At 39.9% G+C, this 24570-nt stretch overlaps 2 protein-coding genes and 1 long non-coding RNA gene across 3 annotated transcripts in view; 1 reads left to right on the top strand and 2 right to left on the bottom strand.

The window, feature by feature from the left end:
* Nucleotides 1-24570, top strand: part of mre11 (double strand break repair nuclease mre11) — a 74434-nt gene that overhangs the window by 43461 nt on the left and 6403 nt on the right. The window lies entirely within an intron of this gene.
* LOC135439048 (uncharacterized) lies at nucleotides 8837-9636 on the bottom strand. The gene is made up of 3 exons (XM_064697659.1): nucleotides 9418-9636; nucleotides 9076-9340; nucleotides 8837-9014 (listed from the first exon to the last, which is right to left on the bottom strand). The coding sequence occupies exons 1-3, from the start codon at nucleotides 9520-9522 to the stop codon at nucleotides 8953-8955; spliced, it is 432 nt and encodes a 143-aa protein (XP_064553729.1). The 5' UTR covers nucleotides 9523-9636; the 3' UTR covers nucleotides 8837-8952.
* On the bottom strand, nucleotides 21830-23146 carry LOC135439164 (uncharacterized). Its single transcript, XR_010437998.1, has 2 exons — nucleotides 22779-23146; nucleotides 21830-22728 (listed from the first exon to the last, which is right to left on the bottom strand). It is a non-coding gene; the product is annotated as an uncharacterized LOC135439164 (long non-coding RNA).

Genomic DNA, 24570 nt, shown 5'->3' with positions numbered 1-24570 from the left:
CAAAAAGAATGTGTGACTTGAATTGACGTGTTAAAAAAAAATCTAGACAGATATAAAATAAACAAATCGATATAATCGCTGTACATAGAACTTGTATTTGCTGTTGTTGCTTGGCATTTAAGGGAAAGCAATAAATAGAAATCAAATGCTAAGTACTTTATGCCATTCGTGGCTGAGTCGAAGAAAGGAGGACGGCAAGAGAGAGGCGGGTCAACATTTTTGTAAGGATAAAGCTGTGTGCCGCCTGACAATTGTTCCATTCCCACTTTTCAGTAATTTACGTACTTAAAAATTTTTCCGTTTAATCATTTGGGAAATGCGTCGCAAATCCAAAACTGTTCAATTCCTTTCAACTGCTTACAGCAGCCTTTGTAGTATTTGTGTTCAGTTTTGTTCTGGTTTCTGCAGTTGCAATAATTATATTTTTAACTCTTAATTGCGGACTCACTAGCAGACCCCTCCAACCCGCACGGCCCAGACTTCGACTGTGTCACTGCTGATTTTCAAAGAGACCAATGAGCTGTCATTAAATAAAAACAGAAAAACAAGAACAATTGCCGAGCCATCAATCCGCATCGATGATACAGATACAGATACAGATACAGATACGAATACGGGCATACAGTCACAGTCACAGATACAGATACGCAGCTGCTGTATGCGGCTATAAAAAACCAAAAAATGCATTGCAAATGCAAATGAAATGACTCGTACTGGCGGCGGCTGCTGTTGCATATTTTGGCCAATATCCAAGGAATTTTTTTTAATCAGCACATAAAAAATATTGCACGTCTACAATTTTGTGATTTCACCCTTTCGTTTCAATTCGTTGCGTTTCAATTCGTTCGATTTATTTAATTGCATTTTAATTTATCTGAATTATTTTTGTTGGCATTAATCGATGCTCGGGAATTTCAATTATAATAAAACTTAAAAAAGAGCTGAAGAATTTATTCAATATAGCGCAATCGAAAAGCAATTATAAGAAACCATTTTATAGTCGTTTTCAAAAATATTACACAACATCGTAACAATACAATCGCAAGCACGTTCAGTACATATGCAAGTATACTAAATGATAATTCTAACTGAAAGTACTCGACTAAGATATATAAATATATAATACTGTAATATATGATGAAAGCGTTGAGTTTTGCTTAAAAATAATAGGATTTAAAGATCTTTATTACATTTTTACTTTCGTGCTTAACTTTAACGCTAAAAAGTAACAAATTTAGCAAGAGTTCTTCACTTAAAATCCTTAAGCCATAAATAAGAAATTTTTATCTGAAACATTCGCAAGCGGCAAAGTTTCGAATGCTGCTCGCTCGAGCGCAGAGTTAAAATAAAAATGATGGAAATAAAATACGAAAAGTACGAGGAGTTCATCCGGATCGAGTGCAGAAAACTTTTCAGTCACGAACCGAGCTCATGTCCTTGTTTGTATTAGGCGTACGTGTGCCAATGAATGTGGCACTGGCCTGCCGCAGCCTCGAGACGAAACTTGCGATGTCCATCAGCTCAGGGCTTATTGCTTATCTGCCAGGATGAACGTTCGCCGCCACCTCTTGCTTCCTTGCTGGTCGCTCCACTTTGGTCAGCGACTTATGAAATACTTACTAACGGCTTTATTTGACCAACTCGCCACTGGACTGCTGATGAGGACAGGCATAGATAGGGGCGACAGGCCGGGCCACAAGGAACACTTTGAAAATATTTGCCGTGCAAACAGGTCGGACCATTGGCAATCGTGTATGTATATGCACCCTAGTGCTGTGCGAGTGTGCTGTGTTCATATTTTATTTATGTTTACGTAGAAAAATCAATTCCAATTGAAATCGTTGGCCTGTGCAGTAGCATATGAAAAATCCTTTTATGCCTTGCCAATGCAGCATTCGCCAGATGAAAATCAATTTTTAAACTTTCTGCAATAATGCCCGCAATGGCAGCGAGTCGTGTTTATTCTTGACTACATTTATTTGCGAAAATATGGCCAGTACGTGACACCCTGGCTGCTCCACCTAGTCGTTGTGAAGAAATATTGATTTGAAATTCAATTTTAGCTTGAATGCTTCTCCTGATGCGGTCGGGCAGCATCAAACGAGCATGTATACATAATACATGCATATCCCGAAAATGACTCCATATGAATAATAAATCGTGAGATTTATGCGCTGTTACCTGGGCACACTTTCAGCTTTTAAGTTAAGTGATTTTATGTTTTTGAAAACACCACGTATCAGCAAATGAGGCTAATAATTTAAATCTTTAAAGATTTCCGAAAATATTGAAGGAATATCGTAACTTCTTAAACCCCAAATTTTGTTGGCTAAGCTAGCATTATAAATTGTTTATGCCAATGTATCTCAAGTGTTTATAATGATATTGGGATTAAACTCAACTAAATGAAAAAATCGAATCTTAGCTTCTTCATGTGTAATAATCTTAACCTAATTGGATACGTCTCTCTATGAATACAGCTAAATAGGCAGGCAAGTCATTTGCTGTCGATAGTAAAGCAATGCTAGTACTTACTCTTCTGGCCAGGTGATAAAATGCCCTTTCCGTGAGAGCAAACCAAATTCAAATTCAAATTAAAATGTCGAGCAATAAAATTGTGCACAATTAAAAGCAACACCTAAACAACGAGAATGACGGACAGACCGACTGAGATTTCTGGTCTCATTAAAAGGAGTTCAATAACCCAAACAGAAGACATTAAGTATTCGTGAAATAGGGACGAGTCGTTAGAAGTAGGAGTAATGGCGCTGAGGAGTCATGAAAGGTAAAGCCAAATCAAACCATCAAATTGTCAGTAATAGTTTCGGGTTGTAAAACTCACACGAACAATAAGTTAATCAATCTCAAATTTTAATTACAAAGTAACAACTTCCCTTAGCAATTTCAAGCGCGATGAACTCAGCTTTGCTGGGTTTTGGTTGATGGGTGTTTGCCTGGTTCGCTGGCGGCACAATTTACATAAAAATGCAGATGCAGCTCAAGGTGCTCAAGGTGTGGGCCCAATGACTGAGTATCCAAGACGCATACTTGTGTATAAGCCGATGTACAGATACAGCTAAACCGTTGCTGCAACAGCGCGGGGCATAAATTTTATGTAATTTGTCTTTGTTTCGTGTAATAAAATGAAAATAAAATTGTGAATTGCACAGCGAATGGAAATGGGAATGAGGAAGACAGCGTCGAGCAGCCCACGGCTGCAACTACAAAGTGAATACGATTGTAAATGTGACTATGCTCACTCACCCTACTATATCAAAAAACCTAAACCCATGTCCAAGTAACAAATGAAAAATGGAACTCGCACAATGCCGGTGAACGAGTTGATTATTTATTTGAATTTTATGCGAGTCTCCTCTGCGCAGGCGTCACAGCCAACGCCTCCAGCAAAGGTCAGTTCCCCTTTGCGCAGATGCACGTCGACAATCGCCTGCGTCTGTGTAATCCTTTGTTGACTGCGCAGGTGACAGCCGCTGGTCATGGAAATCGATTAACCGTCGTGCCAGGTCAAAAAGTACAAAGCCCCTGTCCAGGACAACAAAGATAAGTAGCCAGAATGCTCGCACAGCAGTTCCAATCGACCGCCTCACGCTTCGTTGCCTCATGACCCCGTGAATTTTGACAAGTTTATTAACTTCTATAGCACAGACAAACCTAAGCAGCAGCCCACCCAAAACCCCACTACTGCATACACTCACATTCTATTGTTAAGATATACTAAATTAGTCAACCTTCAGATTAATATTTTTTCCACTTTTTAGAATTTTGTCATAATTTTATAACTGGTTCTTTATTTAATACAAGTATATTTTATTTGATTATTTAATTGGCATGTACTTTTGATTGGCATATATTTTGCTCAGTGTACTTATTACAACGAAACCGAAACCAAAATCCTTGAGGGTGTCACGCACTTATTCCCTTTTGGCGGCTCGCCGTTGAAATATTTTTGGTCAAAGTTTATCGCGACTTGCGCCAAGGCGAAAGTCAAAATCTTTTGTCAACTCGCGCCCCTAACCAGCCCAGCGTATGTCCTGCCCCAGCTACCCCCATGTAAAGGTGCAGCCGCAACCCTTTTGCTGCGGCAACTCCCCCGGGGGCTCTGTACGTGTGTTGAAGGCGGAGCGGAGCGGCTCTGTGCGGCTTGCTCTGTGGCCAGAATTTTGATGGAGTCTGGGTTCGGCTTTTCGCTGCCAAAGGATGTTGTGGCAAAATCTGCGTAAACTTTGCTTGCACGTCTGTATAGCGTACCGTATATTTACGTTCACTTATATGTATGACTATTTATATTTGCTTTTTGGGGGAATATATGTGTGCGTGCTTGGAGGGTTAAGTTTGGAGTTTACTTTATGTCTTATTTGCTTATGAAATAAGATATTCCAAGCTGGCGCGGCGTCTGCGGTTCAAGCTCATTCCCAGTCTCGGTCCCGGTCCGTGTCCCAGTCTCACTTCCAGTTCCCTTGCCACTTGGCACGATTTATGCATAGATATCGCCAGTCGAGATATTTTCAATTCGATTTTATTTTCTGTTTATGAGATTGCCTGACGTTTTTATGCACTTTTCTGGTTTATGGCCAAAAGGGTTGGCAAACGGTTGGTTGAACGGGAGACCATCAGCGGGTCTCAAATATTAACAATTTGTGGTAGTTTGGCTTTTCAATCGAATATGTTGTCATTTGAGGGATTCACTTTTCCATGTCAATTTCATCCTTGCGACTCATGTTAGAGCCCACAGAGGTTAAACAAAAATATTTATGTATTTTTCGCTGTATTTTTCAGCATATTTTATTAAATATTCTCACTTAAGAATGTTTAAGAACCCCTAAGAAAGTGTTTTACCCGGAACCCAACTTATTTGTATAGTTCCTTTGGTGCTGGCCCATTTAATTCTTGTTCGATTCAGCGTCATTTTTCACCGTGTGTCCAATGACTACGAAACCCATCTATACCAACATAAAACTCAATCAAGAGTAATTAAAACAATTCACAATTGATGCAGACTGTAAAACCGACACAATGGCCAATTGTTCAAATGGAACCATCAATAGTTGCTGACGAGTCTGGCGCGTGACAAACCCGTGTCCCCGACGCTGATCTTTGGTCCGTGATCCCTGTACGTAGCGTAGGTGCCCGGCTCAACTAATGAATTGGCACAAAGACAACACCTTGCAGGACTGGACTGGCTGACCGGCTGATGACTTTGACCGGATTTGGGTGTCAAAGCAGCCACCAATAAAAGTGGGTAACAAAGCGAAAAACTGGGAAAAAGACTCAAAAGTGGCGCGCTTCGAACTGGGAACATGAATTGACAGTTCCGAACCCTTCGCTGACCGCCTGCTGCTACTGTTGCCGTTGTAGTAGGTGTTTGGTCCCTCGCCCTGACGCCTAAAACTCTCTGAGGGGAATCTGACACACGCGCTGGGTCCGTGTGCATTGTCTGGCCCGTTACAAATTGTTGTGGGCGTTACAAATCCGCTTAGGACTCGACCTCGACTGGCTTTTCCTCACCACTCACACATATGCACATACACATAGACACACATACACACACACACGATTCCAATTTCTGAACTGGAGAGCATCGAATTTCATCTTCCGTTCGAATTTTTGAGCGTTAAATCGCCAAAATCATTCGTTAATTTTGACGTTTCTCTTTGTTGGGCGACCAATGCTACTGAGGGTGGACACTTGGTTGCTGACCAACGGTCAGCTGACCCCTGATCAGTGGCCCGCAGACGGCGTGTCACCACGTCAAGACAAACCCATGTGGGTGGATGTGCGTGTGCTGATTGCAATTGTCCATTGGTTGAGATTAAAAATTTATTTCGAAATTAGCGCAATTGTTGGCATTGCTCCCTTTTTTTCTTTTATACATTCGAGTTAAAACTGAAATAAAGAAAAAAGAAAACAATATAAAATACAAATAAAATTGATGCCCTTTGCCGTCAGTCTGTCCTGTCTATCTGTCCAATTTTGGTTGTGGATGCGCCGTTTCAAATGATTGAAAATATTTCTTGATTATTTTCTCCGAACTCGCGTGTCCATGATGCATTTCATAGACATTAAAAGAATGTTGTGTTTATATACTGGATTTAATGGCTTCGTTTTTAGTGCATTGTCGGGGTGCTTTTTGAGCCCAGTTAAGTAGTTGTTGGTGATCTGGCAGAAAATCTGGAACGGGATCGATAGGATTGAATATTTCAAAAAATGTCTATTAAAGGGTATTTAAAGTCACAATAATTTTGACCATTGCATCTATTTCTTTTAAATGGTTATACCCATAACCAAAAACTGCACGAATTGGATGTTTTACAATCATTATAAGGAGCTACTAGGAGCCTTTCCTGCGAATTCTCAGTCCACCTCATTTATTTTCAACGGACGACAAACAGTGTCTTTTATTTTTGGCTCGGACTAACCCTCTGATATACGCAACGTAGGTTCTAGTTTGGGAAACGCCACCGGACATATCAATCAGACGCTTAGAAATTGGATCGGACCGGGGGTCGAGCGGAGTGTGGGACTGTCCATTAAAGCCAAACAATGGCGTGGTAATGGCTACTTTAAAATGACACCATCCCGCTAGCGGTCGTAGGTTAATCGCTTGCCCGGCCACCGGAGCACCACCCGCTGATATCAGCTGGATTAGACTGAACCCGCCCTTGAAGCGCGTGATAAATGCAGTGGAAAAGCGACGGGTGGCCAACGTATAGAGTTGTCAATTCGCTGCAGTGAAGAGTTGTCAAAAAAGTTCAATTGTCGGTTTATTTCATGGCAGCTAAAAATACACATAAAAAAAAAAGCAACAAAATGCCACACGATTGGCAGCATCGAGTGTTTTATGATTCAATTAAGTTCAATAGAAAAGTCACTATAAAGTGTTGCATATTAATTTCAGACACACACATATTCAGGTGGTGCTTAAATTGTCAATTGATTTTTGCGGTTTTTAACAAAAATGTTGTACAAATTGTGCACATTTTTTGCCGTTCACTTTGCATCCATTGATGCTAATACAAGTGCCACGCCCTTTTCAACGCTATCTCTATACGCATGCATTGGTTGTGTCGTTGCTTTTGGTGTTGCTGTTGTTGTTGTTGTTGTTGTTGTTGTTCAGCAGCTCCTGCTGCTGACCAGGTGTATCTAGTTGTTGACTGTTTGTTTTGCATTAAACGGTTTGTTTTGCTAACCAAAGTGTTGATTTTATGGCCGACCGCTGTTTTTTGTGCCATGGAATCACAGTCAACCAGTCAAGTGTAATGGGATCATATAGTATTTAAAAGACACTATGCATATACCTGATAGGGGAGTACTTTACAAAATACCCAATCCGCGTCTAAAAGTTGTTCAAGCTCATCTTCACATTCAAAGAGTTATATACATATATGCATGCCTAAAAGCGGCAATACCCACTGCATGGGTATAAAGAGCACAATGTAGAGTAATAGCTGACTTACACAAAATGTTAATGTATCGAACAATAAAAAACTTCATTACACGGCACTAAAGCGATCGCAATGACGACAACTAAGACTAAAACCGAATAATATAAAAACTCTATTTAAATTCAAAAGCCAAAAACCACCAAAAATGGTGCGTGCTTATCGCCGGTGCCGCCTCTGAACCTGATGAGCTCGATAAAGCAGCTACAAAATAAATTAAAAATACATTTTTAAGGTAAATGTGGCACTTTAAAGGCAGCTTGAGAAAGGCACATAATAAATATAAAAACACTATTAAATAAGTGCATGGAAAACAAATTCGTAAAAAGAGACACAAACACACACAATAGACGGAAATAAAAACACAAATTAAAATAACACCAAGAAATTTCAAGTGCTCAACGTGAAAGGGCAACACGAGCACGATTCGGTTTCCACGTGTCGGTTAACGTGTCGAAAAATCGAAACAATCCAAACGAATCTTTATATTATATCAAACTGTATTGTGGAAAAATATGTTGTATAGAAAATACTGATAAATATTACTAAATACTTCATCGGTTTGGTAACGAGTTAAGCCCCTCTATTCTTTTGCATATCTGAGCAATGTAATTGCCGTGGACGTGACTGGCATTTGTCTGGGGCTGGGGACTCGTGGTGTGAGGCACGTTTTGCGGAAACAACTGGTAGGCAACGGTGTCCAAATATTTGGAGCACAACTGGAATGGTCTCATAATTGGAGCAGCCGCCGCCAGATAGTTGACTGAACCCGGCGCATGGCAAATGGCGTCGACATAAATTTTCACCAAACTACTGGAACGCTAAATAAAAAAACCGAAATCCAGGGAAATGCAATGTACGTTCGATGAAAAATGCGTTCGGTTTACCATTAATCCACAACCATGATCCAGAGCGACAGATCATTACACACGCGCGCGCACCAGCCCCAAAAAAAAAGTCTATGTAAATTTATTAATAAAAATTTACCCAAAAAATAGAAAAAACAAAAGTGGATGTTGAGCGATGCACGGTATACGTGTCTGTACATCCAACACCCCATTCCATTCCAATTCCATTCTAGTTGCATATGCCCCGGGAAGTGGCACTCACAGTTGTTGCTTCTCCGTAAATTATAGCAGCGCTGCCAACTAATAGTAGCATCATAATTTATACATGCATATACAAATACATTGCTTGCGTAATTTATGCCCCTGCAAACCCTGCCCACCCTTGAAACATGCGATCCACGCTGACAAGAGGTCACAACACCCGTCAAATCGTAGGTTAATAGCCGTCTGACCCGACCATATGCAGATCAGCATTTAAATATCGATTACGATCGGCTGCCTCGTGCGAAATAGATTACTGCAATAGTATGCTTTCGTTAATTTTTTCATTTAATATAAATTTAACATGAGAATTAGTCAGAAATTTCGGCTTCAGAATAAGGATGAGCAAAATACGTGAATGCAGAGTGGCTGTGCGCAATCTTTTACCAGCTGGTATAACCGCTATTGGCGCCTTGACCCATGCCACCGCCAGCATGGCCGAGTCCTGCAAGGCGGACAGCACATGAATATTATGCAAGTATATTTTTGATTATGCTTTGGCTTACCATTGCGGTTCATTCCGGCGGCATAGGCGCCGTAATTACCGCTCATGGCACTCATAGCCATCTGACCCATTCCGCCACCTTCAGATTTGGGTAAATTTGCGTAACGCATCATTGACTGATTGTATGCCTCATAGGCAGCTGGTGGAGTCGAATTGGAGGCCATACCCTGCTGGTAGTTTGAGTGCGGGTTGGCTTGATTTGAGTGTAGCCACTGCTGTCCGCCACCCTGTCCGCTACTATAGCCGCCCTGACTCATCTGACTCACCTATATATCAATTACACATCAATAACAAGAATATATATAAGTAGTATATGGAGATAGCCACAATCCTACACAAGTACCTGTGGATTATAGCCAGACATGCCTTGGCCGCCTTGGCCGCTAGCGCCTCCCATGCCTCCCATGTAGTTCCAATTGAATTCTGCACCACTGTTGCCGTAATCCATCACGCTTTTTACAAACCCAAAAGATAAATTTTACAAAATTTGTATTTTTTTAAAAAATGATTTTGTAATTTTCTAAAACCAGATGTTTCTTACTAGAAAGTTTGAAGTCGAATGAGATTAATAATTTTGCCAAAACAACAACTCACAAAATTGTGACAAATTGACATCGTATGCACCGGTTGCTTGATTTTTTATTTTATAAAATATTCTTTAGATGTATTCCAATCTTTTATCAAACAATTAATCAGCTGAGAAACAATTATTTATTCAGTTTAATTCGTATGCTGCTTTCTATAAAGTTCGAAATTCTTATATTATAATCTTAAAAAATATTTTCATATTTTCCACCTGTGGGTTCCGTGTGGCACACAGCTGTCCGTTCCAGTTGCCTATAAAACAGGTTTTTGGCAATGGCCACATTCTGAGTGCTTAGAACAATTGGTAGAATACGGACCATCGTGAAGTCCCACTCCAAAAACACAAAAGCAATGTCCTGCTAGGAATGAGTGCATACCCGAAGAAAAGAAATGACCTCATAAATCGTTTCGTTATGATCTTCATAAATATATAATTGCTTCATATTCATAAAGATAATCACACTGCTTAAGGGACAATACTGTGTTGTCCTTGAATATTATGTGGACAATCTACCTGTTCCATAGATAGTTTGCCAGTTTTTTATGATCGACCATGTTTGAACAGATCTGCTTAGCTAATGACTTATGGAAGCGATGATGATGGAAATTTACTTGCCGCTTTTTAGGCAGCTATTTATTTACCATAAAATGAGCACATAAATACCTAAATGTATTTGTATATGTATAAACATATATCTATGTCTTAAAAAGCGGAAAAACATTTTCAATGTGGTTCGGCCGTAAAATTGTTTTTTCACCTGTTCAGAGCATTTTTTATGTACAGTTAAACACCATGTCGAGGAGCAGATAATTTCATAAATTTTGTTGTCGTGCCACGTGCCACTTCAGTGTCACTGTCAGAGGCGGAAAACTCGCCCCTCACATGAAAAATTTGTTCTCGCCTATCTGTTATATTTTTTTATATTTTTAGTTCTATTTCCGTTCACTGAACCGCTTTTTATCCCAGTCGCACGCAGCGAGAATTATGAATATCGAGAATAAATGTGGCGATAGAGTCTGAAAAAGAAAGCCCATTCAAATTGCTGACAATTAACACCTAACAGTTGCCCACAAACAATGCATATTTGTCTGGCACACCAATTGGCCCGGGGGCGTCGTAATGTTTTCCCAAAAACATTTGATTTATCAACTCTTTTTAAATTCCAAACATGGAACCATCTTTCACAGCACAAGCGCTACAACTCACGTGTCATCAAAGTCATCCGCATTAAGCCCAGCAACCGAATAGATACACTCGAAACGATTTAACTCTTTAACCCCGCCCACAATCGTTTTGACCCCAAACCCGAACTGAATGCAGTCGTGTTAAGCTGAGACATGCGCGGGCCTATTAAAAAATTGTTTATGAAAACAAACATTTTCAAACCGATTTATCATCGACGTTGGATGGCGCGTGGGGGGAATCCCATTGCCTCTCCAAATTCCCCCACCCCAAAAACTCGCTGCTAATGTTGATGATGATCTCCATGGCCCAGTGGCAGCCAACATCACATGGCAGCCAACGATTAGGCGGAGTGCCTTCCATTTTCACTGGGAAACATGTTAAGGGCTCTGCAGGGGGAAAGTGTTAAATGCCTGCCAATTAGTGCCGTCTGTTCGATGCTCCATAAAGATCGTTCCCCTAATTGGCTTAAATATGAATTGCTATTCAATTTAATCAGCTTAATAAATCGCTATCGTAATGTGGGAGGAGGACCTTGTTTGAACTTTAAATTGTTAGCCTCAAAAGCCTATTCGCGTGAGTCTATTTATAATTTGAGCTTAAATATTTGGAATTTATTATACATCGAACCCATTGAAAATTATTGATTCTATATATTCTTAGTCAGCATCAATAGCCGAGTCGATTGAAGCATGACCGTCTGTTGATGCGTTGATCGCAGAATATATGAGCTAGAGACTTTTTTGAATGCGCTATTCGAGTTTGTTTCATCATCGATAACTTGTCCCGTTCTAAGCAATCGATAAATATCGATAACGAGGTCCTTTATTTGAGCCGAAATTCCAAGCTAGAGGAGTTTCGGCTTAAACCCTGTGTGCATTCCTGTTTTAAATTGCATCAAACTGTATCTTCAAATTAATTAAAGATATACTATTTAGTTTTCCATTATTTATTACAATTTATAAATTTGGTGTGGGGTAGTATATTTATCTCCCAGAGTAGGGTATATATATGAAAGTGACCATTTTAATGACATTTCTAAATTATTGAAAAATGTCATTTTCATTTGACGTTAATGGCACGCGACAAGTATGCCTGTGGAAAAATCATTTGAGCGTGGATGTGGTGCCATTAGCGCGGGGCTTTAAAGCGGATGTGGCAGAACCCACTCATAGCAGTCACATTAGGTAGTGCTTGGGAATAGGCGAACATCTTGCGTTGGAAACGCACTGCTGGTGGGCGGCACGCTGCCCGATGTCCTGGGTCGTAGACATTCGGGTCATCTGTCAATGTGGCAAAATACTGCCAAAGGCTATTGTCTGGGTCTCATAGCAATAACTGCTGTGTTGAAATAAATGTGTAATATTTCAATTTTTGAATGTGCACAGGACGACAAGATGCTGGCCGGCTGGCCGATTGTGCAGGGGGAAGGGAGAAAGAGATGTCAGAAATGCGAACATGACACAATTTAAACTGCTGACCTTTGTCCAGTGCCATCCCCCGTTTTATTAGTTGGGGTGCCGCAGAGGTCCAAGGTCTCTCCACCTAGCCACCTCGGGCATTGTCCTGTATTGTCCTGCATGCTCGGTTTATTGTTATTGTTATTATTTGAGAGAGTTCCCTGCAACTGTCAAACGGAACTATTTGGCTTTATGTTCTCACTGCCGCTGCCTTTGGGTGCATTTCTATGGTCGTTGGGGGGAGGGATGAACGCCGGCACGCGCCGCTGGCAGCGTGGCCGCCTTTGCTTTGGGCTAATGATCAGGCCCGACCCAACAGAAGCCTTTTCAAGTGCCTCTTAAAACGGTGCCAGTAAGTCCGAAAATGACACCCGCACCATACAGAAACCTTAACAGAGATAGGCACATGGACACACCAAACAGTCATCCCCCGGATTAATGGAATCGGGTATCATATGTGAATGTGATGCAAAGAATGCCCCGTTCATGTTGTTGTTGATGGGTCATGACACCCAGCCAAAAACCAATAAATGTCATCAAATTTATTGCTTCTGATTCAAAAATTCTTTTGTTTGTTTCGGTTTTACAATCAAAATCTATAGCGCATAGATACAGGACACAGCCCTCAGGCTGATTTTGCGAATTATATTTGACAGGAACTTTAAAGTAATAGAAAAGTAGCTAACTGAGTCATCTATAAAACTTTATGTTTTAGCTCTTTTCTGTGATATAGGCTTGTTGTGAAAGCGATAACATAATGGATCCCATGGGCAAGATCGCAACTGAGCTATTTACCAAAGCTCAACAATTGTTTTGTCAGCCCTATATTAATTATAAAAAAATGCGTGTCATATCTGAGGCACACACTGACATTCCACTGTTGAACGAATCAACATTTATCGCATGTTCCTGAAGCCCGTCTTACATAAATATCTCGTGTAAGGGACACGTATCCTGCGGGCAAGTCAGCGTCGTCGGTCCCTTTCCAGATGCCATACCTTCAACTGTCAACGCATCGTCAATTCTATTTTTATGTTTTATTTTCATTTATGTTCTTTTCTGTTTGGGCTGTTGTGGAAAATGTTTTGCTTGGCTTCCGCTTCGCTTCGTTTCATTTCTTCGGTTTTGTTTAATATTCGAGTGTAATATTTCAGTTTTTTTTTGTGTCGATCTTATTGTTGTTGTCGAGGAGCGTCTGCTGTTTTGTTTGTGTTGACAATTTGTAGGTTTTTTGTGTGGTACCGCTAAATAGCTACAAATTTATGAGCGTAAATAGCATCGTAAATCAATTTTTAATGCATTTCCATTAATTCTTTCTTGACAATGTCAACATCAAATTGATGGCACCATCATCTTTGGGGGCGACCTTTCAATTGAGGTTAGTTGTGCATTTAGAAGGTGGGCTTTCAAATAGAATCTACTGTTTTATATTTAAAGCTTAATTTTGAAATGAATTGCAATAAAATTGCAGTAAAAAAATATAAAATAGTGCTCTAGTAGGGTCCCACAATATGTAATGCTTATATATGCAAAGTTAGGTGTAAGCGTTATAAACAAATGCAAGTATACACACACACACACACCCACACAGACTTTTTTCATGCACATGTGTGTATGTGTGTGTGTCGCATTTGTCGCATGTTTGGTTGCAGCTTTGAGGGCAAATCCAATTTAATACGCTTAAGTTCTTACTTTTTTTCTTTGTATTATTTGAAAAAAACACATGACGAAGAAGTAGGAAAATTGCACAGTATAATGAAATGCCCCGCCCATTGTTCGATATGCGCGCAGTAAGAGCGTCGGCTCAATTTAATATTATTGATTTTTAATTTTCCTTTTTCAGCGTTTTGTTTTTGCAGACTTTGAAAATTGGATGTGTTCTATGGTTTAATGTGCATTAAGAACCCCTATATCGTTCGGTCTACTCTCTCTCTCTCTTTCACCCTTTTCATCTCTCTCTCTCAAGAACAACAAATACAGATAAAGCTTGTAATTTAATCGTATTTGTATCGACGCCTTTGTGCTTTTTCATTTGTCGTTAGCTCATTTCAGCGTGTTTTTTTAATCCCCTTTTATATAGAATTTAATGCAAGGCATAGAAAAATAGTTATACAGAGTACACATCGATGTGTGTATCCATTTATATGGAGCACTTCCTCCCAAAACCCACATATATATGCGAAGCCCCAAAGATGCAACCCGAGGCGGTTAATTTACATACATTCGTTTTCGTTGTTATCGATATTGTTGCGGTTGTTGACAATATTTTTTTTTTGCTGTTGCTGTATTTAAGCTTTGTTTTTATAGTTTGTTGGCAATATCAAATAAATGCATTTGGCGCCCTAATTGGATTTGTGTAGACATACAGAACGAAATGGCGAAACTTTGAGGAATAAAACACTGAAAAATTTGCATAATTACCATGACATTTACTTTAAAACTTGCATAAAAAGATCTTGAAAGTGACTTATTTGCGAATTAAAAGCCTCCAGTAGAAGGGATTTAATAAAATACAGAACGACTTATGAAAAGCACATAAAAATATATACAGATCCTGTCTACCCATAGATTGCCATATTTCGTATGTTTCGCTCATATAGCTATATGAGAAAGATATATGAGGTGTTTCCTTTCTTTCCTTTCTTTTCAACAACTCTACAGTATTAGCTAACGATAAAACTGAATAATCACGTAATGTGAACTTAATTTGAAATAATATTGTGAGAATGTATATTAATCTGACTTTGCTGGCCTAAAAACCCAGCCTTTTGCTGACATCGGAAATATTTTATACTTTAATTAAAAATCGAAATTGAAGTGCCAATAAAATGTTTGTTAACCAACATAACCGCATCTGTTAATGTCCGCAGAAAGGGAGCGCCGATGCCGATGTCGATGTCGACGTCAATGCCAACGTCGATATCGACGTTGACTGTGTGCAGTGAAGCTAAAGCCGTACCCGTAACCGTAACAGCGGCCGGGTCCGGGGCCTTGTTTCTGCTACTGGATCGTATCGGAATATACATTTTCCCTACCCTCGCTGTCTGCTTTATCAAATTTTGATAAAAGGCCGCGCCAATAAATTAAATGTATAAATTCATTTAATGAATTTCATTTTTATTGTTTCAAGCCCGACAAATGACCCCCTATGTAGGTGGTGTGTGTGTGTGTGTGTGTGTGTGAGTGCGTGCGTTTGTGTGGATGCGTATGTATGTGCATATTAAAAAACCATCAGCGTGTCAATATGTAATTTGTGTCGTCAATTCGACCAACAACGCAAGCGAACAACGCGGAAACAAATAGAACATAAATTAAATATCAATAAAAAGCGGTCGATCCCAAATACCATCAAGCCCAATCCCAATTCCATTTTCAGTCGCATATGGCGCAAAACTCCATCACATCAGTTGCTACCGTGCAGATGAAGATCTAAGAAGATTCCGAAACTGATTCGGGCCCCGCGGCTGGCAACTTTTCGGCGTTCGTGTTGACAAATTTTCCTCTCTGCTGCGCAGCAATGGAATGTACAATGGAGACAATGGGATACAGTAGCTTGGCCAAAACAATTGGAGAGCACTCGTGGAAATGTTACCTAAAAGTGCCTGGGATTTGCTCCTTGCGCTCAGTATGTGCATCAGCCTCGGCCTGAGGCTCAGCTCAAATCGTGTGCAATCAACCGCAATATCTTAAACAATGAAGGCAAAGACATAGTCTGGAGCTGACGGATGAGTTGTTTGTGCAACCTAATGAAATTTCGTATGTGTGTGTGTGTGTGTGCGTGTGTATGCTTGCTGAGGATCAGCAAGGATCGCTGGCAAGAAATTTGTCAACCGCCGTTTTGTTGGGCTCGAGTTCATTAAGCCGGTCGCAGTTAGAGTTCTGCTCTCTGTTGCCTATCCCTCCATTAAATACCAATCTGTCCTTGTCGTCGCTTTCTTTTGATGATTGTGAAATTATTAAGGATTTATTATTATTATTATATTAAGAGCACAGCATGCGAGCCCGATATTCACAATGGCAGAATCAACAGTCCTTAACAATGGCGACGGAGACGAGGATCATTAGAGATTTGTCGCTCTAAGATAAAATATTATTTTACATATCAATTATTTCATTGTTCCCACAACGTTTTCATTAAAATTTAATTTCCTTTCTTTTTCGTCAAAAAATTGTCCCTCTTTTCGGTCTTTCAGTTGTCGTCTTAGTACACATCAATGTGGTTCTATCTGTATCTGTGTCTTTGACAATTTGGAAAATTGCATTGCACATAAATCGCTGCAATTTCTGCATTTAACAATAATTGTTTTTCTTTTTTCTGTGTGGTTTGATTGAGATCCGCTGAAATTTGATACTTTTTATTTGAATTTATGGCTGCGGGAAAATAGTTTTTTATATCAGTTCAACCTTAATGGCAAACTATCGATTACGTTTCGTCTTTTTGGAAAAACAAATAAGACAATAATCTTAAATATATATAAATCAGACTTGTATGCAAAGGAATATATTAATTTTTAACGCAAAAGTCAAATATAGCTTAAGAAGAAAAGTAACTATATATTTTAAAAAAATATGCAGCTTACACTACTGAGCTGAACGCATTAGTTATAATGAGTATAATATGCTCAATCGTCCGACTTGAACTCCCTACCGTACTTCGCGCTCATCGTTGGCATTGGGAAATAGAAAATTTGATGGCTTTTGAAACGCGTGTGTCTTTTACCTGGCTGTTGTCTTATTTGTTCTTTCATTAGAAATGCAAAACGTGATCTAAACTTTAATTTCAATCAAAATCTAAATTATATGAAAATGTGAAAAAAGAAACAAAATTACTCGCTTGCTCGCTGTGCATTTAAATTATGTTAAGTCGCGGAGGTTGTTGGTGAGGGGAGAGGAGGGGAGGGGGGCTTCAGCTAATGGTGTGTGAACCGGCACATCAACTAGTTCGCATTTATTTTGGGCGGCTTCCCTTTCATTTACCAATGGCAGGTCATAAATACGGCGGCAAATCTCTTAAGGTGCCTTTACGAAGTCACCCGAGAACCCATAAAAGGATTTGCATTCGGAATCGAATTTCAGTTATGCCTTTAAAAATTGCTCGATAAAAACGCACAGAAAATCCATGCATAAACTTCCATATGAGCTTGTCAAATCTAGCGACCCGCATCTCAAAGTATATGCCCCCCATAAGCCCCCTTCACAGATTGCCACTCACGCATTACGCAAATGAATTTCGCGTTATATATACACACATATATACACACACACACAGACAGATGCAGCACTTATGAATTAGCTGACGGCACACTCCCTGCGCAGGCTTAAGACTTTGCTACTCTAACAAACACACACACACACACACCTCCCTCCGAACCCGCTAAGGACACCCGTCTCTACCACCTCGATGTTGACAAAGTTTATTGTTGCTCGTAATTTGCCTTTGGGTGGTGCGGGTGGTGGTGCCAGTTGAGAGGGCGACTTTTTTAATGTAACCATCAATGCGCTGTGCGTGTGCAAGATGTATGTATGTGTGTGTGTGTGTGCCTGTGAGCGAGGGTGTCATGCATGTTACAAAAACATATGCATATAATTATTTAATTGAATTAAACAATTTCGTAAATGGTAAATGATGCGACAATATGGAGGCGACGCTTCGCAACTTCAACATTCGACACGCAGCCGGAAAATTTGCATAAATACATAATTATAGCCTTCGAAAAGAAGTGTGGGCTGAGAAGTGCGCTCAGCATGGTTGCCATTTTAGTTGTATGGCTGGGTGAGCGTCATAGTCATTTTTCACAGTGGGGGGGTGAAAAAGCTTTCACTGTCATCGTCGGAAAATATTAAAGTTAATTTTCATGAAAGTTGATTTGATTTGACAAGCTGGCAGGAGAAAGTTCCTCATTTAAAGAGCTTAAATCTTTAATCCGTCCATATAATAAAAAAAGAGTATGCCACTATTTATGAACTAAATAAGTAATGTATAATACTTTATTATATAAGAAGATTTATGTGCGTATTTTACTAAAAAACCGATTACAAAAATTATATGGATATTACTATATCGAAGCAAGGAACATGCATAATCTTCTAATAGTCCGTATGAGAAAAAAACGATATATCGAAATATCTTTTAAATTGTCAACGCAATGCGATGCACGAATCATGCGAAAACAAACAGCGAGAAGCGAGACAAAAGAACGAAAAACCCCGGAATAACAAACAGCCGCAGGAGCAGGAGCAGGAGCAGTCGATCACACAGCAGGATATGAAATTCGCATTAGATTCATAAAAGGATATTCGCCATGACAGATACACGCCAATGCAAAATGTGCACTAGTGTGTGTGTGTGTTTGTGTATATTTGGCGTGTGTTTACGTTTATTGATGTCGCCTCAGCTAAGCAAACATTTCGCTCGACGGAGCCCATCAAATTGCTGAATCAATGGGAACTCGTATCTCTCTATAGTTATACATCATTCCCTTGCGATTCGCCGCTCAGATTTCCAGTTTTTCGTGTTTTTGATTTTTTAGCAAAAACAAGGACTTTAATTTCAATGCAATTTCACTGGGTACTAAACAGAATTGAAACTGAAATGACGAATACCTTGTTCATAATCTTAAAATTAGTGTGTGTTTCAAATTTCCATACACTAGAGGGCGCTACGTCGGTTTTGTATTTATACTACATGGGATGGGGGTGTGCCATTGACCTGATTTACATAAAACAAAACTGCCCGCAGTTCTTGGCAGATCGTTACAGTTTAAGTTTGGTAGCTAATTTTGGAATATTTAAGCTTTAACAAACACATGTGACCCAAACACAGACACACACAGTAGCGAACGAAACCGGAGACATTTGGTATATAAAACAGCGACTCCGATTCGCCTACAAACGCAGTGGAAATTTGAGTAGCAAAAAGAGTAAAATCGTCGCCCACATACAAAAAGTGAAACTGCGAGACGATGGTGACAAAAAAGCCAGACAGAGACAGTCGAAAAGGGTGCTAGCTGGAGAGGAGGCGTGTCAGTACAAAGTTAGTTTGGCTTTTGTGGGAGCAAAGTGGAAATCGGAAAGGACGATGCCGCTTAAAACGACCGAAACAGAGGCACATACAGCTGCACGATACATATATATATATGTATATAGATATATACATATAGCTACTATATAGCTCTATATAAATACTTATGCTGGTTGCACCGTAATTTGGGGCATTGATGGGCCGAGACAACAGACGAACTTTGGTGGTAACACTTTCGCTAGGACGGGAGACACAAGCCCCTCTGACTGCCTAATAATGAAGGCAGCTTACACATGTTGTTGCTGTTTTTGGGGTGCCGCCGAAAAAAAGAAGCAGCAGCAGCAGCAACAGAAAGCAACAGACATGTCTATTTGGGACCATATCGATTTTTTCGGGAACCCGTAGACCCAAACTCGTACACAGCACCCAGCCAAATAAGGCATTGGCTTTCGCAGCGGCGTCTCCGAAATTGGGCAACATTTAAATGCAACAATTGTCATCAAATTTTCATTCAAAGAACATTTAAAGTCGGGACCAAGTAGCTTAAAGTATATAAGATCACACAGTTGCAGGATTGAAAAAATGATGTCCACTTTTGCTTGAATTCTCTAATTTAAAATCATAAACTAAAATAGATGATGAAATGTTACAAAAACAACTGAAATTGAATTGAAGTGAAATAAACAGATGTTACCCCGCAGAAATGGAATTCTTTCGGGCCCCACATGTGGCATCCACGAGCCATAGCTCCGTCCAACCCGTGGCTCTTTAAGAATTTATGATGTCTTATTTTATGAATTGCATTTCCATTAAAATTACAAAAGCAACGCCACATAAATTAACACTCGAGTATTTGTCGCATCAAATCGAGAAGAGGTAACGCCCATCGGAGCAGACGCTGGGCGTGTTAATTACGCACACAGCCACAAGACTTGAATTATGCGTAAAGCACAGATTCCGACATGAAAAATCAATAAAACTTTAAAATTGAAGTCAACTACAATTCCAACTAGGAGTAAACACATTCGAAAGGCGGGGCAGTAAGAGGCACAGGAACAGCACAGACTTAGACATAGTTTTCGGTGTCGCACACAGCAGCGTCAAGGACAACAGTGCCACGAATGCTTGCTATAGATGCATTTGCACAAGAGCGCGTTTGTCTGGCTTTGTGTACTATATGTAGAACTGTTGCTTATTTACCTATGCGACTGCCAGCAAATTTAAGCCAACATCGTCGTGTTCTCAGTGTGGCTCCTCCCTGTTCCAGCTGGATCCTTCCGCTTACGCGTACTCCACTTTGTACTAGATTTTCTATTTATTTTTTGTTTTTCTGCCTTTTTTTTTTGTTTTTTGCCGATTGCTCAAATGTTTTTGCTTCGTTAAAGTGTGTAAATGTTGTTTCGCTTCGAGACCAAAAAAGCAAATTTCTTCAACTTCCTCTTTAGTTGGCAGCCTGAAATTGCTTATTTGTGTACTTGTGTCTGTGGATCTGTATCGGTATCTGTGAATGCCGTGCGGCTGTTGACATTGGTTTCGAGTTTACAAAGAAATCGATTAAACGTAATCGAGTAAATGACCCAAAGTGACAGCCCTTATGTCGGCCCAAGGTCAATTCTGAAAAGACTCCTTAAATTTGGGTAAAAACATTAAATGCAAATAAACATAACATTTTAAAAGAAATACATCAGCTAAATTTTCATTCGTTGATCTTGTTTTCCACTCAAAAAAAAAAAACAAAACTAAAAGTTTAATTTGCTTTTTATCAATCGTTCACATAAATCACATGGCAGACAAATCAAAAACACATTCGGTACGAATAAAATGGGTTCGGCTCTTGGGAACTCGGACTTGTTCCTAAATAAGTATGCCCAACGTACGTCTGAAGTACTTCATTTTTATGATGTTTAAAAAGCAACTTGAGCTCGAGTTGTTTCGGTTTTTTTTTTATATATTTCATTTTCACGGCCAGGGTTCTTAATTCTATGTAGCCGAGTCAAACGTGATATTAAAGTTGAACCCCCGATCGCATTCGATCAAATGACCGACCGACGCGTATTTCCAATTTGATGAAACAAGAGTTGTGGTAATGCGTGGGGTACTATTAAAAATCGATGTCATTTAAATAAGCACATTTATTTGAGTTAGGCATAAAATTAAAGAGTGTCGCATTCGTCAACAGTCATGCTGATGTATGTTGTGTGATGTTTGTGCGTGATTCAATAGTAATGGAAAGATGGGGAGTCTCTATCAAAGTATCGGTAAAACGTTATAGAATACATTGTTTATTCTGTTACGATACTCAAAATAAATGATTGCTCAATATTGTCTAAAACGCAGTATTGTTTGGGAAATACTAACCGATACGACAAGAACTCAATCAAAAGATATTCAGATAATATTTTTCTAGTCGTTTGAATACCTATAGTCAATCTTTTTCGTGGTTTGTCCTTATTGTTGTTATTTTTAGGTTGTCTTAATTACTGTTATTTAAAATGAATAACAAAGATTTGATTTACTTGCATTGTATTTTCATTAATTCATGCTTTTCCAAGAACTCTTCAACATGCCGACATTTTATTTTATATTTTGAACCAACTCACGTTTTCCATGATGATTAAAAACGTTGTTCTTCATTGGATTGGTTTAGTTTGTGGTCGTGGGGACCTTTCGGATTTAGGCATTTGTCGCATTTACCTCAAAATGTGTGTAATAATTTATTCCGACTTTAATTATGCTATGTTGGTTAAGTTCTGGTCGGCTTCGCTTTGTCTTTGATTTTCCTGCGACCTTAAAAATATGTGGAGGTTTTTCTTGGGCAGTTTTTATGAATATAGAGACAAATCGGCGTCATCAAAATTATAAAGCGGCGTTCGATTTGCATAGAAATTCCACTTGCTTTCTCTCGCGGGCGGCCATCATTGAAAATGTCTTCGAATTTGGTTTTTGTTGTTTTTTGATTAGAAGCGGTTCATGATGATAAACGACATTGCGTCTGGGAAATTATGGTGGGCTCAGACTCTGTGTCTATGGCTATGAAATGTCAACTCTATTCCTTTTAATATCTGTGGTTATGTATATTGTTTTTCGTTCCGTTGTTTGTTTGTTTGTTTTTTTTTTTTTTGACATTTTACAGGGAAATGCTCTCGAGATGATTTTTGACAGACCTCGGGCGGTACACATTTTATACAGGCTGTTAATTTGCAATGCAGCCTACATCCGATTCAAGGGTGTGAGAGGAGAGGGTTAGTTATTAGTTGATACCTATGCAGGGCTTCGAAAACAGTTTAGGGTACAAGATGCCGGCCGGGAAATATGGGGTGGTGGAGATTGCTTGTCGTTCCTATTGTTGTTCTTGTTTGTTATCATTTCATTTCATTTTTAATTCAACATGAATCCATTTTGAAACTGTTGTTGGTTCTATAAAGTTTTTTTTTTTTAGTAACTCAAAAACTCACACAGCGGGCAGATGTTCCGCACGAATACTTCCAGATTATATGGGCAACGAACACGGGGCGGAGAGGGTTGCAGCTCAGTAGCAGTAGCATATATATGTATGTATGTACATATGGTTTTTGTAAAATAGTACCAAGAAGATACGCACGCATTTATCTACAAATGAAATGCAATTGGTGAATATGGAAGTCGCCAGTCACATGCATAATTCATGCCGCGAACTGCATCTGAATAGCATTTGAGCGGAGGGTTTCCCGCATCGAATTGTTGTGTTTGAGTTTGAGTTGTTAAATATGAGACTAATTTTTAACCAAGCAAATGATCAGTGTTTGAATACAGCTGAAAACAGAACTAAAACCAACATGTTTTTTTGAAATTGAAATTATTTTAAAAGTCTTTTATGATCAACTAAATTGCTGAATTAAAAAATAATAATTTAAGCATGTTGTGCAGAAAACTTAAAAAGAAAAACTCTGTCCTCTCAATATCAGCTTTTTTAGAAATTAACTGTAAGAGCTTTGCTTTGAAAAATGAAATTGATTCGTTTCCGACGGCATTTTGTTAGCGCAATGTCTGCCAAAGGACCAACGGTAAAATAGCAGCTGTAAAAAAACTTAAGATAGGTAAATAAAGAAACTCAAATACAGGCTCACTCCGTAACACACACGCACACACACATGGTAAGAAATATGATTGAGAAAAATGAGAGCAGTGCTGCTGACAACGACGTCAGCGTCCACTTCCACGTTTTTTGATATGCTCCGCCTAAAGTTGTCATAATTTGTTTTTGCTTTTGCATTGCGTTTTATTTATTTGTCGACGGCTCAGCGGCAACAACAACAATGAAGCTGCGCAAAAATCGTTGCTGCGCTGCCCGAAGATGACGTTGTCTGGTGTCGGACAGTATTTCGTTTGCAGCCGCTGGGGTATCGATTTGTGCGCCGTCGGCTCTTTCAGTGCTCGGCAGCCGGCAAGAGAGCACAGCGCATTGGCACACACACACACACGCAGATGCCTGCTCCGCAAGTCTCTTTTTGATTTATGGCATTCGCAGAGTAACACACACGCTTACACACAGTTAAGGCCTTTCATAAATGCAAGCGATGCGTGCGTTAGAGCAGCACAGCTAATGTGTTGCAAGCTTAACAGCGGTACTCACTGTTAGCCAGTTACTATAACAGTGTGATAACAGTCTTATACGGTCAATTCCCCGCAATTTCGAAAATGTTGCACGCACTTTTACATATATTTCTCACTCTCTTGCTCGCTCTCTCGCTGCTGTTGTTGGGCACATCTAAGCTTTTGCAATGCCACCGAACACGAAAATCTGCCCCCAACGATAGCGACACTTCGATTCGCTGCTGCTGCGCTGCTGCTGCGTTTCGTTGTCTCGTTGCCGTTTTTCTTGCTGCGCCGCACGCTCGTTAGGTCCATAAAGGACATTCTCTGCTTCGGCTCCAGTCACGGCCAACGCCACGGCCAACGGCAGCGCCACCGACAGCGCCAGTTCAGCGTCAGTTCAGCCAGCCAGCGAGGCAGGCAGCAGGCAACAGCCGCCACTTCTTGGCTTTGCTCAGCCGCCTCAAAGCCTCCAGTTACCAGTGGCCCGTTGCCAGTTTACAGCTAATTTGCCATTCACATTCACAGCAAATTATTGTTGCCAAAAAATTTGACAGCGGCAGCACTGGCCAGTTAACGGTTTTTATTACCGCCGCCGTCGTCGTCGCCGTCGACGTTGTTGTCGCAGCTCACGCACGTTACTTATTTTTTTCTCCCGCCTCATCTCCAGCTTTA

The sequence above is a fragment of the Drosophila montana genome, unplaced genomic scaffold, assembly GCF_035044405.1.
Source record: "Drosophila montana isolate Dmon_TW-CO22-7 unplaced genomic scaffold, ASM3504440v1 contig_402_1, whole genome shotgun sequence".
NCBI classification, from domain to species: domain Eukaryota; kingdom Metazoa; phylum Arthropoda; class Insecta; order Diptera; family Drosophilidae; genus Drosophila; species Drosophila montana.
This window is presented reverse-complemented; position numbering and strand designations above follow the sequence as displayed.